This window comes from Triturus cristatus, chromosome 10 (genome assembly GCF_964204655.1).
Source record: "Triturus cristatus chromosome 10, aTriCri1.1, whole genome shotgun sequence".
Classification (NCBI taxonomy): domain Eukaryota; kingdom Metazoa; phylum Chordata; class Amphibia; order Caudata; family Salamandridae; genus Triturus; species Triturus cristatus.
In genome coordinates, this window is record NC_140593.1 from 274,615,762 (window position 1) to 274,634,445 (window position 18,684).

The following is an 18,684-nucleotide window of genomic DNA, read 5'->3' on the forward strand; positions in this document are numbered from 1 at the left end:
CCAGGAAACACACCTCCTATCCGGGGATTGCCACCGACTTCATTAATGGACGTTCCCACATCCATTCTTCTCCTCTGCTGCCTCTAAGACAGCAGATGTGGTCATATTGGAGGCGCGCTCCTTCAAAGGAACAATTGGACGCAGGGAGACGGAGTTGGGAGGCAGGCTACTCACATATCAGATCACATTAGGAAATATGACTTTCAGTGTAGGACGCTGCATGCGCCAAATGATAGTCAAGAAACCTTCCTACGCAAGGCAGTAGCAGAGGCACTCTCCACAGCAGACACAGAGGTTTTACTAGGGGGAGACCTTAATCTAGTTTTTTATACAGATCTAGATAGGTCGACACAACAACATGTACAAACTGGGGCGTTATCGAAGAGCTGTCGTTAGTGGGTTAGAGACATGGGGCTTCATCACATATGGAGAGATTTCCACCCTGAAGAACAGGAATACACCTATTACTGTCATGCGCACAAGACCTACGCAAGATTAGATTAATTCCTTGGCTTGATGGACATGCATAGCTTAACCACAGAGATTGAAATCCTCCAAACAGTGCTCTAAGACCACTCAGCACTAACACTCTCATTATCTTTACCTCCAGTCCAGCCCCCTCGCCAGAAATGGCACCTGCGCAAAACGATGGTGCAATGTCCTGCAGTGATATCCCAAACTCAAACAGCTATCTTAAACAATCTCGCACTTACCGACACACCCGAGGTATCTATTGTGACGCTGTCGGAGGCACTAAAAGCAGTTGTAAGGGGGGAACTCATCTCTATTTCTGCTGCTGAGAATGCCCTCCGAAGGGAAAAAAGAGACAGTCTCTCTACCCAGGTTAAGGACCTAGAATGCATTCACCAATGCAGTGGTGCACCAAGGGTGTGGCGCCAGTTAACTGCTTGGCGCGCTCAGCTAGCTGGCCTAAACCTTGACCAAACTGAATACGCGACGCTTCACCTACGACATTCATACTATGTTGAGGGGACAAGTGAGGCCGGCTCCTGCCCAATAAACTGCGCATGAAGCACCAAGCGATGGGAATCACCTCACTGCAATCCCAGAAGAGGCTCATTCCTAGCAACAGAGATATAGCGGACTCATTTAAGAAGTTCTATACACAGCTATACCCGAGACAAGACCCAGGACCTTTTAGATAGCACCGCCTATCCAAGGAGCGAACACATCTCGCCTCACCCAGGCGCAGGCAGAGGCACTAGAGGACGACATACTACCTGAAGAGGTAACCTCAGCCATTTCTCGCTTAAAGCTGTCCAAGTCACCAGGCCCATATGGGTATCCCCCTATTTTCTACAAACCATTCTGCAATGCTCTGGCCCCTATAATAACAAGACTATTTAACTACTTCACACAGCCCAGTGCAATTCCTGCATCAATGCTAGCTGCTTCTATCTCGGTTGTGCCCAAACCAGGAAAAGTCAAACAACAGTGTAGTTCCTACCGACCTATTTCTTTGCTAAATGTAGATTTGAAATTATTCACTGGTATTGTAGCACACAGACTGGGTCCACTTTTGCCCACAATTATAGATCCAGACCAGGCTGGGTTTATCCCACACAGACAAACTGGAGACAACACCAAATGCCTCCTACACATTATTGAAAAGTCAACACGGACCCCAGGTGAGATTATGTTGTGAGTCATAGATGCCAAAAAGGCCTTTGATAGGGTGCATAGGCCTTATCTAGAGCAGGTTATAACGCACTTGGTATTAGGTGACAAATTTAAGACGCGAATTATGAATTGTTACCATCTCCCCATGGCATCAGTGCGGGTGAATGGCCACATCTCAGACCCTTTCCAGATAGGTAGGGATACAAGACAAGGTTGCCCGCTATCCCCTCTCTTATTCGCTCTATGTGTAGAACCTCTAGACCAGCGACTGAGACAACTCCCAGATTATTGGTGCCGTCTTCGGGGGGGGAGCATCACAAACTAAGTCTATATGAAGACGATGTATAGCTCACCTTGGATAATCCTGCATCCACATTGCCAGTACTTCTAGAGGAACTGGAGGCGTTCGGACGGGCATCTGGCTTTCAAGTTAATGTAGAGAAATCACAGGTGTTAGGCCTCTCGATACCCCAAGAGTTAGCAACACGCTTACAAGCACAATATCCCATTCAATGGCAATCCACTGCACTCCCTTATCTGGGAATTAGACTGGCGCCCACAGTCCAACAGACCTCATCAATAAACTATCAAACCCTATACCGGCAGGTTAGGAGCAAGGTGACTAACTGGATCCACCATCAGATTTCCTGGTTGGGCCGAATCGCTGCGGTCAAAATGACTATACTGCCCAACATTCTCTATTTATTTCAAACATTGCCTCTCACCCCTCCAAAAGGAAAGCTTACCAAATTGCAGGCTGAAATCTTTCAATTCATCTGGTCCAGAAAGAAACCATGCTTGCATAGGGAGGTGTGTTACGTCCCACCCAAGGATGGCTGTATGGGCATTCCCAATCTCCACATGTATTACCGGGCGGTGCAGTTACGGTACCTGGTGGAATGGTACCAACCAGAATGAGAGAAGCATTGGCTTTTCCAAGACAAAGCAGTGGTGGGTACCTCTCTGTGGAAGGCCCCCTTCCTTAAGAAAACCCATAGACCAAGGAACCTTTACCTCTCTCCCATCACACAAGTGATAGTGGATGTGTGGGACCAAACAAACATCAAATGTGATCCTACCTCTTTCCCCTCCCCACTGACGCCACTATTTGATAATCCAGACTTTCCCCGGGGCTTGACTCTGGGGCATTCCTGGAATGGAGACGCTGTGAGTGTCGTTCAATGGGGTATAATATGATAGACGAGGATGAGGTGATTCCCTTCCAGCAACTGAGTGGAGACCTTACCCTTCCTGAATCTGAAAGATCACACTATCTACAACTTTGCCACTGGTTATCACACCCTTGTAATAAACTCTCCATTCTGATACCCCTTACGGCATACGAGTACTGGCTGGTTTCCCACACTTCAGGTAAACGTCTCATCTCCGATATTTATGCGTTTTTGATTCAGCGCCACAAGCACACATACAAAGCTAGTCAACACAGGTGGGAGCAGGAACTGGGGCGACAGCTAAGCGAAAAGGAATGGAGTGATATATACATTAGGGCAAGACACACCGCCAGCAATACCTCCCTCACTGAAATGTGTGTTAAAATTACTACATATTGGTACCTCACACCATCTAGACTGCATAAAATGTATCCAAATCGTAGCAATAGGTGTTGGAGAGGCTGCGGAGCCCAGGGGACTTTAGTGCACATATTATGGGATTGCCCCCAACTTCAGCCTTACTGGACCCAAATACTTGATGAGATCGACACTCACCTTGAGACACAAATACCTAGATTCCCCGCTTTCTTTTTGTTAGGCCTACCAAACCCTTTAACACATCCATTGAAGTCCAGGCGGGGTGGACAGATAGGCCTTGAGCTAGAGGCAGCGACTCAGAACATCCTAACACACTGGGGCATGCCGCAACTACCTACTCACAAAGGATGGCTGCATAAGTTATGGACCATACTAGGCATGGACACTCACAAATCACGGTGAGGCCTTTGGGAAATTGTGGCGCCCTTATCTGTCCCTCCTAACACAAGACTTTTATCGAGTTGACATGCCCGAAATATTTGCGACTTTAACATCTACCAGAAGTGAACTCTAACACATGAGCGACCACGACTATTCGCAGTGTGATCTGCTCATTCCCAATTCTGAGAGCAAAGGTGAACCGAGTTTTGTGGGTGGGGGAAGAATTGGGATGGTAATATTTTTTCATTTTTGTGTAGAGTTGTTTATTCTCCCCTTTTTCTTTCTCTTTTGTTCTTTTGACTAAGACCACGCACTCCAGCACTAGTGTTTTAATGGTGACACGTAATGACGTATATTCTCTGTTCCTGGCATTCTTTTTAATTAAAAAGATTTAAACCATATAAAGAAAGCAGTCAGAGCCCCAAAACACACCCTCACACACACCAATGACTCTGATACCTTACACAGAATGAGATCCTTAAAATACAAGTGCAGCTAAATTATTAGCAAAAAAAGCTCACTTGTAAGTACATAGGACTAAAGATGAAAATCTTTGCAAATTAAAAAAAGCAGATAAGACTACCTAAAACAAATGTAAAAATAATAATTAACGATGTTACAGCTAGAAATAAATTAAAACAGACAAAAACAGAAACCAAGACTGTTTTTGATTATTTCTATGCCTTTTATTGAAATCTTTAAAACTTGGCCACGCAGCGTGCTGTGGAGAACTGCACAGCCAACCTTGAATAGGTACCATTCTCGTTAACTTAAATTGGAGGTCAGTAAGCAAATTGAGATAGTAGATGTCACCAATGTGCTGAAAACTGTCAAAGCACCTTACCCTAATGGGTTACTGGCAACTTTCTTCAAAACCTGACATTCACAATTATTAGACTAGGTCGCACCATATAGAAAGGCTTTTCTCATGTTTTGCATGGACTGTCACTATTGAGGGAAAGGCCTCTGAAGCTAGTATATTGGTAATTCACAAAGAAGATAAGGGCCGTCTAGAAACTAAGAACTATAGACCTATGTTATTGATAAATATTACTCTACAATATATGGTTAAAAACCTTGCTACAAGATACTGTAATGCACCCCTAACAAACTGGTTTTTATCAAAAGCAGACCTGTGAATAACAACATTTGTCTATTTGGACTTTTTCTGAGGAAGGCGATATTGTTGGCTACTCCAGCAATGGCCATGGGGCTGGATGCAGAGAAGAGCTTTAATAAAGTATCTTGGACCTTCCTGCATTCAGCGCTAAGCAAATTCAGATTGTGACAAATCTTTATATATGTGAACGTATGGTGTTTGCCTCTATGCTTGTCTAACAGTTTCATAGGATTCAATTGACTCTTATCTGGCCAATTCAACCTACGACAAGGTACCAGACTGGGGTGGCATGGTGAGCGAAAGAACAATAGTTAAACCCAGATCTCTTGACTGTGGGTGAGTAGTTGAAGAGTTTCAGCACTCCATCCATCATCTTGTTGTGTTTGTTATGTTCGCTCTAAGTGGCCCTGGGTATGCCCAGACGTGGGTCCCTTGTTCGCTGTGCCACTGGATGCAATCTAGCCTGGCTGATGACGGGTGATACCCCGAAACTGGTCCCAGGATGCTTTTTTCGGTTCCAGGTTGGATCTGGCCCGGCAGTTTGGGCTGGACTGTTCCCATGAAGAGCAAGGTTTTTTTAAAACACATTTTTCTTGGTTTTTCATTTAACAACCGGCTTGGTTAGGTACATAATTCAAACCAGTGGTATGGTAGTACATATCTCAATGTTCGGCTGCATGATACATTCCATACTCTTTTTTACAAAATAGTGTTCAACAAAGTTTTTGTATTACATCCTTCGAGTTCTAGTCCGAGACATCGGCAATATAACTATAACGTATCTACTAGCCAATAAACCCCCGACCTGTTCCTTCCCCTCCCTCCTTTTTCGTTCTGGCACTTTCTCATTGTTGACCTATGTTGCTTTGTATCCTACTCTAATACTGTTCGATCTATTGGGTAGATAGATCCATTGAATTGTTGAACCTGTCATTTGTTATCACCTACTCGCTTCAGCTATGTTAGAGATTATTGCGTGTTCTGAATGCTAACTCCGGGCTCTAGGTCTATGTTTTTAAAGATCTCTAACATGATATCCCATTCCATAGATATCAATTTTTTCCGTAACCCTTTGGCCTCCTCCCTCCGTATTGCAGCGCTCTCTGCACTACCCCAGCGGACCATTTCGCTATGCCATGTATCTCTGGTAGGACGTTTTTGTGACTTCCATCGCATGGTTATGGACCGTTTGGCTAGGATCAGGGCAAGGTTTACAAATCTAGTTTGTACTTTCTGTTTGGTCGAGCGCTTATCCAGGGCTAGCAGACATTCCTCTACTGTGTGTCCCAGTTGTATTTGTATGACTGCCTTAATGTGCATCCTGTTGGATTTCCAGAAACCTCGTAAGCGGGGGCATGCCCATATCATATGTAATAAGTCTGCCTCACTCGCATTGCATCGTGGGCATTGATGTTGTGTGTGTGGGAACATCCGCTGTAATCGTTACGGCGTGAGGTAAGCCCTATGGAGTATCATAGTTTGTATGAATTTGAACTTGCCATTTCTAGTGACTTTTTTGGGATACTCCAGCATTCCCACCCATTCCTTATCTGTGAGTTCTCGCCCTATATCTACTGCCCATGTGGCTCGTAAGCCTGTTAACTCTATTGCTGCTTGCACTCTTAGTCCCATGTAAAGTCACTTGACTAGGTGTCTGCCCCTCCCCATATAGTATAGTGCCTTAACCAGTTTGTGTGTTGGAGGTTCCTGTCTTTGGGTGGCCAATTGCTTCCGGATGTATTGTAGCAGTGCGGTGTGGATAAGGTATAGAAGGTCTGGCACTCCCTTTTCCCGGATAAAGTTCTATTGATCCATTAATATGCCGTTAATAAATAAATCTCTCATTGTGCTAACTTAATCATCCAGCCAGAGCCCTATTCTGCATTTTGTGGAATACCTATTAGCGGGATGTTCCCAGCGTAGGGTTTGCATCTGGATGTGTACTGTCTTGCGGACCTCCAACATTGGAGTGCTGTGCGCAATAGGGGTGGGAGGTGCGGAGGAATTTTACAATGCGGTAGCAGTAGTGTGTGTAAGACACCTTGGTTTATGTCTTGTTGTGTGTACCCTATCTCCTGTAAGTTGCATCCCGCTGTCCAGTAGGACAACCATTGGAGCTGACTTGCGTAGTAATATGCTCTGAGGCCCGGTATGCCCAATCCCCCTATGTCGGTCCCTAGCTGTAGTTTTATAAGGCTTATTCTACGTCGTCTTGTGCCCCATATTAGTTCGATAAGTGTAGTATCCAATGTTCGTAAAGTGGCTAAGGGTAGCGTGATTGGCAAGTTACAAGTACAAGAGCTGTGGGAGAACCACCATTTTTGATATGGCCGCTCTGCCCGTTGCAGAAAGAGGTAGTGTGATCCAGAAAGCGACGCACGCACGTATGGATCTAAGCGCTCTAGTAAGGTTGCCTTCTAGCATGTCCGCATGTGATCTGTATACATGTATTCCTAGGTATTTAAAGGTGTGACGTGCCACCGAGAGAATGCTCTGTGCAATGTGTGCAAATCTATGGAATATGCCGTGGATGGGGTCCAGCGCGCCTAAAAGATCTCGTACATATATAACTATATCATCCGCATAGGCTGAAATCAAATGTGTTGCTCCTGCTATCGGGATCCCAAGGTAGTGGACTTTTAATCGTAGTTTAAGTGCTAGCGGCTCTAGTGCGAGTATAAATATTAGCGGTGGTAGGGGGCATCCCTGCCTTGTGCCTCTAAACACTGAATACTCCCGTGAGATATGTCCTCCTGTACGGACTCTTACAGTGGGGGCTCATATAGTAGACGTAGCCACCTGAGGTACTCTTGGGGTAGGCCAAATTTCTCTATAGCTTTAAACATATAGCCCCAGGTTAGTGTGTCAGACGCTTATCTAAGGTCTAATGCAATACATCATGCGTTTATGTAACATTCCGGGGTGGCTGTCATTATATGATGTAATCGCCTGGTATTAAGGAGGTACTACGGGCTGGTAGGAACCTGCATTGGTCTATGTGTATGAGTTTATTTAGATATGGAAGGAGCCTACTTGCGAGTATTTTGCTTAATGTTTTATATTCTGTTGCCAGCAGTGATAGCGGGAGATAACCAGACATGTGTGCTCTGTCCCTTTCCTGGTTTCGGGAGTGAGACTACTACTGCCTGTGCTGTGGTAGGGGGAAGGCAGCCCAGTTCTAGTGAGTTATTGTAAAGGGTCTCCAGCTGGGGAATCAGGATCTAAGCATAGGTGTAGAAAAACTCAGCTGGAAGCCTATCCAGTCCCGGCACTTTATTCGGATTTCATCAATTATTTCTGGTTTCGTCTAACGTAGCATAGTACTAGATAAAGGCCTCATTTATGTCTTGTTGAGTAGTGAGAACATCTCCCCTAGGTGTTGTGATTTCACTAATTATGATCGCCGGTGGGTCATCTTTCAATATTCTGGATAGTAACATCCCAGATTTGTCTGCGTCTGTATGTTGCATTTTGGTGTATGATCTATGACCCTCAGGGATCCTAGCAGCTCAGCATGCTGGATTTGCACCTCTTATAAAGAGGCCTGTTTCGAGGGATCGTTCACTGCCTCCTGTTCAAGTGTGTTCATTTTTGCCTCCGTTGCGTTAAAATTTTAGTGGAGTTCCTGTCTAGCGCCTACTGTGGAGCTGATCGCGGTGCCCCGGATAACCGCCTTGAACGTGTTCCATTCAACGGAAATGGAAGAAGCAGTGTTATTGTTCTCTGCAAAGTAGTGTGTTATGGTGTTGGTCAGGGTAGTGCGGAATACAGAATCTTCTAGTAATTGGGGTCGCAGTTTCGATGTGGGCACTGGGGTGGGTATCCAACCCCAAGTAAAAGTAATTTCCAGGGGGTTATGGTCTGAAAACATCTTGGCTAGGTATGTGGTATGGGTAACTTGTGCAGCTATTGTTCATGGGCGGAATAGCCTATCTATTCTTGTATGTAGTAAATGTGCCGTACAGTAAAATGAGTATTCTTTGTGTGTTGGGTGTCTCATTCTCCGCACGTCACTCAGTGCCCACACATCTGTCCACCCGCAGAGAGCCTTTACCTGTTTGGTCGTGCTCGCTCTGCGTAGGGGGGGATGTGAACGATCAAGCAGAGTGTCCATTACTGTATTACAATCCTTGCCTATTATCCACTGGTATGTTTCCCAACCTATTGTTGCCTGATTAAGTCCAGCAAAGAATGTATCTTGATTGAAGTTGGGGGCGTATATATTACCCAGGACGATGTGCGCTCCGTCAAGTGTACCATGTAAGAGTATGTATCTGTCTTGTGCATCCGTGCGGCGCTCCAGCTCTACGAACGGCACTCCGTGTGTGTGACCCATGTTGTTGTCCCCGGGCAAAAGCAGAGTAATTAGTGGAGAAAATCTGTCCATTCCATTTTTGCAGCTTCTGATTCAGTGAGGTGCGATTCTTGCATGAATACTATTTGCGCTTTGCACCTCAGTAATTGCACATGTACCCTATGACCCTTCTGTATAGACCCCATGCCCCGGACATTCCATGTGATTAAGTTGTAGGTGTTAAGCATATGTGTTGTGGTGTGGAGGTCTATAGTGTGAGCATTAATGAGAGGACACATCCTGTACTCAATTAGTGACTTCACGCCAGAACTTTTTATCCCTCCCAATCCCCAAATACCAGGCTTGGTTGAAGAACTATACCAGGCCGAACGATAAAACATAGCCTGTGTAACTGTGCTATGTTTACATGTTGCCTTCGCTAATAGGGGGCCATTGCTTTCACCACTCATGGTGCTATAACTGCACACGTGTGAGCTCTAAGGAGCCCGGGATTAATAAACTTTTGAATTAGTGCCATTTAGTCCACTTAAAAAGGATATGCTCTATGATGACGCTTCGGGTGCTACTTCCAATTAGCATAGTGACTGTCTGGATGTTCTGAGTGTTCATTCTTGCATTACATCAGTCCAGTAGGCCGCCTGCCGTCTGGGGCATCACGTTGGGGAACAAGGTCAGGCTGCTTTCAGAGTCTGATCTGATCGTGCTGCCTTCTGAAGAGTCTGAGGCCATAGTAAGTTCTCATTCTCAGAACTTGAATGCCGTTTCGAATGGCCTTGTCCTTACTCCGCTGCACTTGTTCTTGTGGGGGGCTGCGCAATTGTAGTTGCAGTTTGTGGACTGACTTAACATTGCGGCGCGAACGTCTTCCTTGTGTGCGTCCTGGACTCTGAGACGTGTTTCCCGACAGTGTGGTTGGATCAATGACTTCGATCCATTCTTCTACATCCTCCAGACTTTCGAAGAAGTATGTTTTGTGATCATAAATGATTTCTAGTTGAGAAGGGAATAAGAGCGCATATTTCAAGTTCATGGCTTTCAGCTTCTTCTTGACCACTATGTAGGATGATCTTTGCCTTTGGACCATGAGAGTGTAGTCCAGATACAGTGATACTTGGCAGTTTTCGAATCTTATCTGTGATCTTTCACGCGCTTTCTGGAGTAGCATGTTTCGGTCCCTGTATTTTAGGATCTTGGCTATTACCGGGCGTGGCGGAGCGCCTGCTTTAAGTCTCCCGGTGGGTATCCTGTGAACTCTTTCTACACAGAAATATTCTGTCAGGCCCTCGGTGCCACGTGGTCCTTGAACCATTGTTCCATGTAGCATGCGGCGTCAGGGCCCTCGCTGCGCTCCAGAAGACCGATGACTCGCACGTCATTACGTCGAGCCCTTCCTTCTGCGTCTTCCGCTCTCTCTTGTAGGCTGTTGATCTGCTTCTGCAGTTGTTGGATTTGCAGTGTGTGCTCCTTGTGCTGGGGTAGGATCTCGTCCAGCACTATGTCATGAGTTTTTACTTTGTCTGCCAGTTTTTTGTGGTCTGCCTTGAGCAGGGTGAAGCCCGTGGTGAGAGTGCCCACCTGTTGCTCCAAAGCTTTTTGCGATTTTCTGACCTCTTGCAATATTAGATCGAGCTTATCCAAGGGGGCTTCTTCGTTTGTAGGCGGTACGCAGGTAAGCAATGATGATGTCATATTGCTTTCTGCGACTTCCAGGGGTTGTGTACTGCTGGTATTTGTTTCCGTTGTCTTCCCTTTGGGACGTCCCATGGCATGTCCCTGTATTCCTTTCTCACTGGCCTCCCTCAGGGCTAATTGGTCCTCCCTGCTTGTTCCTGTCTCTCTGGGGTTGTTGGGTAGGTTTGCTTTGTTGGTACGGGCTCCCTGGCTTTACTTGCTGTATGTTGCACTGTGGTCTTCCGTATATGTCTAGTTGACTTGCTCAGGCCGCCCACGGGCAAGGTTATAACGGCTAGCTGATGTTGCGCTGAGGTTCACGTGACCTCGCTGTGGTCACCGAGTTGATCATATGTCCCTCTGCTCTCGGCAGGCTTACCCTACACAGGCAGGCCTGTTATACTGGACAGTGTATTAACCTGCACAGCCTTGCGGACTAAGAGGCATCCCCAGGATACAACAGTAAATCGGGTTGTAACGTCCTAGATTCTGGCTCCCCCTGTCCGCTCTCCTGGTGGGCTGTGATGTTGTATAACAGTGTTTCCTTGTTGCACTTGACTTTTGGCTGGGTTCGAGGTCTTCCTGAGAGGTACCGTCTGATGTTCCACCCCACTGCCCAGCGCCGACCCGTGGTCTCCTAGAGCTGAGTCTCAGGGACATGCTTCAGTCTAGGGCCTGCATTCCCTGTGCGATCTCGCCATGCGCCCCCTTGGGCCGTTTATCCCGCTGTCCTTAGCCTCCGGCCCACGGGCTGCGGTACACGCAGAAAAGTGAGGGGTGGAGGAAAAGGGCGCTGACATTCAGTGTCGGAATCAGCAGACGCTGGTCCCCCCCATGGTGGGGGCGCTCACCTGCAGGATGTTTCTCCCGGTCTGTGATCAGGGCAGCAGACCCCTGCGGTACACGTTCTAGGCCTCTCGGTCGACCTGTGCCAGCTGCTGTAAATGGCGTGATTCAGATGCGGTGTATTTCACCAGGCCCCTTTCGCAGTGTCCTGGAGGCCAGCGCCATTGATCAACGAGAGCCCCTGAGGATCCGGTCCCCTATTCGCCATCCGGGCGGCCCTCTGGCCCAGTGTCACTCTCCGGCCGCCTCCGCGGGTCTCATCTTAATGTTTATGGCGTAGGGTAGGGGAAGATGACAGTAGTGGCCCTCTATACAACAGGGTGGCTGGATCACCTTTGAGAGGCCTCCGCTGGCAGTATTTCGTGGTGTCCTCACCGGGCGGAGCTTCCTCGCCGCCGGCAGGCCGTCAGGTCCGTCGGGACCTCCCTCCTTCTCTACAACTGTCAGCACCCCCAGACCGGTGTACCCCGCAGGCGTGCCCCGCTTGCAGAGCTCTTCATGTGGTTTTGACTGGCTCCGTGTTCGCTGTCTATTGTGCCCCGCAGCGCGTCCAGCCTGGGAATCACCCCTGGATGAGCATCCAGGGCCCAGATACCTGCAGTAATACGGGCGTCCCTGGGCCTCGGTGATACACTATGGTGGTTGTTTCGGGCCCCGCGCAGGCGGTATGTGTGTCGCTTTTTATCAGCTCGCCCTTGGGTTGGCTCCCTGTACCGCGTTCGCCAGGTCTCAACCGGTTCCAGGCCGCCTCCTGCCAGTGTGGCGCGGCCTCAGGATAGGCCGCGTTGCGCGGATCCTTTGTTGTTCCGATGGCTATGGCTCTGCCATCTGTGTTCGTGCCTGGTATTGCCTCGCTATTGTACCGCCCCTTTAAACAGCATTCGGCGGGTTAATGCGGATGGCGATGTATCAGGATAATGCTCAATCAGGCTGCATCCTCCATGTTCAGAGGTTAGCCACGGCCCCCATGAAGAGCAAGGTGGAGTATGAATTGCATATGGGGTGGCATAGTGTGTAAAATAACCATGGATTAAAGCCAGATCTCTTGAGTGAGGGTGAGTGGTTGAAAGGTTACAGCACTCTGACCATTATCTTGTTGTATTTACAAGACTAGGATGCCCCCATTCTCCCCTTACTTATGTCATTCTGCAATAGCAAGCGGAACTGAAAGGGTAATCCAAAAATGACAAATGCATGGGTGCATGCTTTAGCAACGATCTAGAAGAGTCAGGCAGCCTTGTCAATAATACACCCTATACTAAATCTAAAAATGTAATTGATGCAAGGGCTCAAAATAGTATTACATGACTGGGAAGTCTAGAATGAGTCAAAACATTGATAGCACCTCAGATTAACTTTATCACCAGCATGCTTTTGCTACAGCTAAACACGAACGTTTGGAAATAGTCAGGCAATCTACCTACTGAATTCATTTGGAAAAATAAAAAAGCAGTAATCGCACTTACAAAACATAGTTGAATAAAACATGAGGTGAAGTAAGCTTGTCAGAATTTTTATGAATACCAAATCTAATTTCTCACAAGACACACGATGAATACAGAAAGGTAACAAACAACACTTCCCTTGGGTCAAATTAAAGTTGATCTATTAAATTGAATTTGATTAATTAAGTCCAATAGCTCCTCTTTAACAATGAAGTATATTAAGTTATTACACTCTAATAATATTATTAATAACACTGTCACGGTTCTAAAACTGCGTGACAAACATCTTTAAAAAATGTGACTCCACATGGTGAATTTTATAGGGAAATCCAAATATTAGATTAGACTGTAAAAGGATTTACTGGGAAGACTGTGTCCAAAAAGGAATTATATATAGGAGACATTGGCCCTTCAAGTTTTCCCATGTCATTTGCCTTGTTACAGTAAAAACACAATCTTTCGAACCTTGAATTCTATAGATTTCTCAGACTCAAAGCTGCCCTGAGTGAATGAGGCAAAACACATGAGCTTCAACTCCTACATCTACTAAACTGTCCATAAGGGGACACATAACCACAAAGAAATACAACACGTATACCGAATAAATGGGGTAACACCTGGTCCACACTGAGGGCCAGATTACGATGATGGTGGGTCCGACAGACCGTCGTTGGCGGTCCCACTGCCATTGCAATCATGTTTTCCGCCCGTCACATTTGGATGGCGGGTGGATGTGTGGCGGTCGGAACGACCGACCGCCACGGGTCCGACAGCTGGAATGATTCCGACTGCCCATCGGACCTGCTGCATTCAACAGAATGGTGGCGGTGCCTAACAAGCACAGCTGTAGGGATAATGATATCCCTTTCTGCCTGGCTGTCAGTGGCAGTTAACCTGCCATGACCCGGCAGGCGGAAACAGATATGGGGGCCCGTAGTGGGCCCACCTTTCCCCCTGGGCCTCGGGCATGGGGGGCACCTACGGTGCCCCCTACATATACCAGCAAGCCACGCAGTGCAGGGATATATAACATGTCATTTCTTTGTACTGCAGCGGTTGTTGCAGACCAAGCACCCGCCGCAATACAAAGAAGACAGGCGGGCGGTCCCCATTCCGAAAGGATGGCAGACGGACAGAGGTCCATCCGCCATCCTAATGAGGCCCTGAATTACCAGCCTATACCTGATGAGGCATTGATCAAAATAGGAGAACTCACAGTCAAAGGCAAAATATTACCTCTATTAGCCCAATGCAAATTTTGGCCAATTTGCAGATGATTTTGGCCACCCAACATATTATTTAATTAGGATTATTGGAATATGATCTATGCTGCAATTCCCTTGAGATGGTAGGTGGCATTCTCTATACCTGAAAATATAAAAGATCCTTCTGGAAAGAAATTGAACTGACCATAAATATAACATTCCGGAGAATTAATTTTTTTAAATAGTATCAAAATAGCTCTAGATGTACGGGTTTTAACTCAATAACAGACATCAGAATCCCAGTTCTACCACTTTTGGACCTACTCCTAACTCTGGGATTTAAAACATTATGATGTGACTAGAAGAACTTCAAAGCTTTATCCTACTATACTTGGTGGACCTGGGTATGCTTCATAAGAAATGCTGACAACACTATATAGACCATCACCTTCAAAATTGATACAGCTAATACGTCTTTGGTCTAACTTATTCCTATACCTTGAAAACTCTAAGCCCTAATGCCAACATTACACACACATGCCCAGAGCATTTTACTACTATCATAAATACTACTAACAGCTGTATTCCTCAAGTGCATTGGGTGAGATCAGGTTCATACTCTTTGACCTTCTTCTAAATCTTGTCCTCTTTCTTTCATACCTTTCTCTTCTTTACTCTCCTCATCTAGCCTTTTTTGCTATAACTTTGATAAGCACAGCCATGTCAGACACTCAGACACAGGGGCTACCCATTGTATACTAAAATATATCAATGGCAATTATAACAGTTATTTACTCTCATGCAGAATAATATTATGATAATTGTATGTGCTTATTCTGTTAACTCTGTACCTTATGTATACCAATAAAATTTATGAAATCAAAAAAACTTTCAATGAAAATATTTGTTGGATGGCTTTTGTGAACAGTTGGGGCAAATAAGGAGAATTTAGGGGGAATTGCAAATGAATTGCCTAACACTTATTGTAACTAGTCTGCATTTTTATTATGTTTGTGTGCCTTTTTTTCTAGGAAAACTCTGAAGGACTGGGTGAAAGATAATTCATGGTTTTCGTATGCTCTCTTGTAAGTATACATGTGTGTAATTAACAACAGTGTGTACTAAAATGTCTAAAGTAGCAGCTAACACATTGACCACAGATGATGTACTTGTATAATGCTTATCAAAACTCAGTGCAAAAGTAATAGTAGAATAGCCTGTTCACCCTATAACATTGGGATTGCTGGATGGCTGGGCATAAAGTTGCTTTTAATTGCCCAATTAAATGAGAAAAACACTCCAGGTAGCGAGTGTACATTGGCAAGAAAAGAGTGCCTCAGCGGATGGTGAATGCACTTCTTTAGATCCTGCTCTTCACCACCTGCAGGAGCATACCACCTAAATATTGACTAAAAATATTATCTGCCATTTATATTGTTATCGCAATATTGTGTCTACAAACATTTAGTGGAAGTAAAATATCAAACATAAGTATATTATTTTTTATTGTTTTACGGTTACATCGAAGTTAAAATATTGTTTATTCTAATATTGTTTTTTTAATTTTGCTATTTCAATGTAATGTTTTATTATTTTTATCAGATAGTTTACTGGAACATTATTATTTAGAGACATTGTATTGTAATGTAAAAAAAAGTAATTCATTCAATATTTATGTTGTATAAAACAATTCTTTGTAAATAAATATTTTTGGTCATGGAAAACTTTTTACTGTTTTATTATAGATGAATGTAAGCTAAAGAATTGTAAGAAAATGGTTTAACATTATTATTTGTATTCAATTGTTTTACTGTTTTTCTTTTTTTTAAGTTAAACCATTTTTGATCTGTTTTTTAATGATTTCTTTAGGGTAATTATATATTTGAGTGAAGTGAATGTGACCCGCTCTAAAATATATGCTCTTTATTGAACTCAAGTTAGTATTCAAAATATGACACCCTTCCCCTGAATATATTTTTCTCATGGTTTGTTAGACTGGAGTTTGAAAAGTAAATCTGAACACCCCTTCTCCAAATATATGCATTATCCTTATGTTTATTAGACTGGAGTAAATATGACCCCTTCAGTTTATGTACTTCCTTGCTAATTGGTAAATCTGACACCCTGTGCCCAGAGTTTGTTAGACTGGGGTTAGAATGGTAAATCTGAGCCCTCTGTAATGTATGTATTTCCCTTAATGTTTGTAGGAAGGGAGTAGGAATAGTGTATTGAATCTGTTCATTTTCCCCAGTGTCTGTTAGGCTGGACTTAGTAAATCTGATTCTCTCACCACCCCAAAATGTGTGTAGTTTCCCAAAGTTTTTAGGATTGTAATTGTAGCAGTGTATTTGAATAGCATTTTCTTTTTTAATTTTTTTAGGATTCTGGCTTGATTACTATCTGTTTTTATTTGTAAGAAATATTTTGAGGGTGTCAAAAAGTAAAGATTATAAAACAAAATGATATTTCTTTTTTTTATTGTATTTTGTTTTTTTAAATTACTCTTATGTCTTTAATGTAGGAAAGATATTCGTTTGACCTGTTGGTTTTATAATGTATAATTAATCATGATTAAAGTTATTTATATTGTGTTTATTTTGTAATCAAAACTGTTATTCTATTTTCAAATTTCGAAGTATATTTAATTATTTAATATACAGTTGCTTTTAATTTGTAGTTATTTGTACCTATTGAAAGACCTACATGAAAATAAGATGCAATTGAGGTTTCTTAGGTTTCCACCTTAGAACTAGAAATGAATACCCATATGATAGGTAAAAAAGATAATGAATTTGACATCCTAGATAACAGTACAATCGGAAATTCACTTAAGAACATGTCAGCAACACAATGGACATCTCACTTATTCCTGAGAAGTACCTTGACCAACTGAAGATAATGTAGTGACCTTGAAAAGAATGATTCAATCCCTAATGTTGTACCTATGGGTGCTGATGGAGAGGAAAGTTGAGAGAAAATGCAAATAACTTGGTTTCTGAGAGGAGTTGTCTGTTATTTAGCACATACTGTCAGGAGTTTCCATTGCTGACGTATATTATGTGGTTTAACTCTTAATTTTGCTGATAATTAATAAACGTATTAAACAACAATATTAGCATTTTTTAGAAGCTCCTGCACTCAATATGAGCACCTTAGGTGATGATTTACCTGCTGCTTTATTATATATATAGTCCTGCAGTCGACCTTTAGCTTTACATTTTGCAAATGTATCTGCTTTGGTAATCTTTGTATTTACCTCTTGATTTAATTACATGAGTTTCTTACTGTTTAGAATTGTAATGCTTACCTGTGTAAGCTTTTTGTGTGGTCCGCAAACACCCAAATAGTAAGCATGTTTCTGTTGCTCGCTAGACTGAGGCCCTCAAAGTGGTCAATGTTGAATGTATCTAGAAAGCATATGTCTACACCGAGGGTGTGGAATTCCTATAATCCATCTCCCAGGGAATACACTTTGGGATCAAGGACAAGTGTTCATGTTTATTTTGTCCTTGGGCCAAGTAGGCCCACCCCTCTGCAGCACAAACCTTTGGCTGCCAGCTTATAGTACCACATTATGAAGGGCATTGTCTTCTGTTAAGGTAGTATTTGTGTCAATATGGTAATGCTGTTTGAACTTGTATTTATGGTCCATTAATGCAAAGCATTCTTATTAAGGTGAGCGCTGTCAGGAAAAGTAAGCTTGGATTCCACTACTGACATTGGTTCAAGTGTAAAAATGTGTACTCGCATTTGCCAAGTTTAACAATATGAGGCTACATACAACGCTCCCAGAATGCTCTCTAATTAGATGCAAATATTTGCAGAAGCTTTAAAGCAAGATTGATGATCTGTTGCTTTCAAAATCAAATAAAATGCTCACAAAAAAATGTAACTAGGAAAAAAAATGTTTTGCTAAACTACTGTGAATTTGGAGGTAACATTTCTTTGAGGCATCATTCAGTAAAATATGTTGATGCATGCTAGTATTTTAAAAAAATTTTCATAATGGAAAATCTGTGTAACCAATTTCAACAAGATAATGGGAAACATGAAAAAACAAGCATTGGCCAAGCCAATAGGTCCGATATTGGTGGTCAGCCTTCTGGTTTTGTCGATGCATGTCTTGTTTTGATATGGGGTTTGTAAAACTTTGTGGGAGCTGCCAGGCCCTCACTATTATAACAAGCATTGGCAAAAATCAATAATATGTTTTGGTCTCAAAATGCACACATTGCCACAATCGTCCCTGGCACTGAACAAAACTACTTTGTATACCAGTATGCTCAGTGTGAAAGAGTGGAAACCAGGCAATGGATGGATTAATGGACTTTTAATAAAAACAAAAGGTCTTGGTTTACTCCATACCTAATTATGGGCTCAATTCTTAAAGAAAGTCACAAAGTTTCACCCATGGTGTGTATCCTAGCATTAGTGCAGATTTACGTCTTTCATGAATTCACAAAAATGTACATAAGTAGGCTGGAAAATCATAGTCCTAAAAAATATTTGT

General features: G+C 43.7%; 1 protein-coding gene across 1 annotated transcript in view; it reads left to right on the forward strand.

Annotated features, from left to right (window-relative positions):
- Positions 1-18,684, forward strand: part of LOC146789314 (protein lifeguard 1-like) — a 287,971-nt gene that overhangs the window by 175,234 nt on the left and 94,053 nt on the right. The window contains exon 4 of the mRNA XM_085631062.1: positions 15,206-15,259. Coding sequence (XP_085487188.1) covers positions 15,206-15,259 — 54 coding nt within the window. The remainder of the gene's footprint in view (positions 1-15,205; positions 15,260-18,684) is intronic.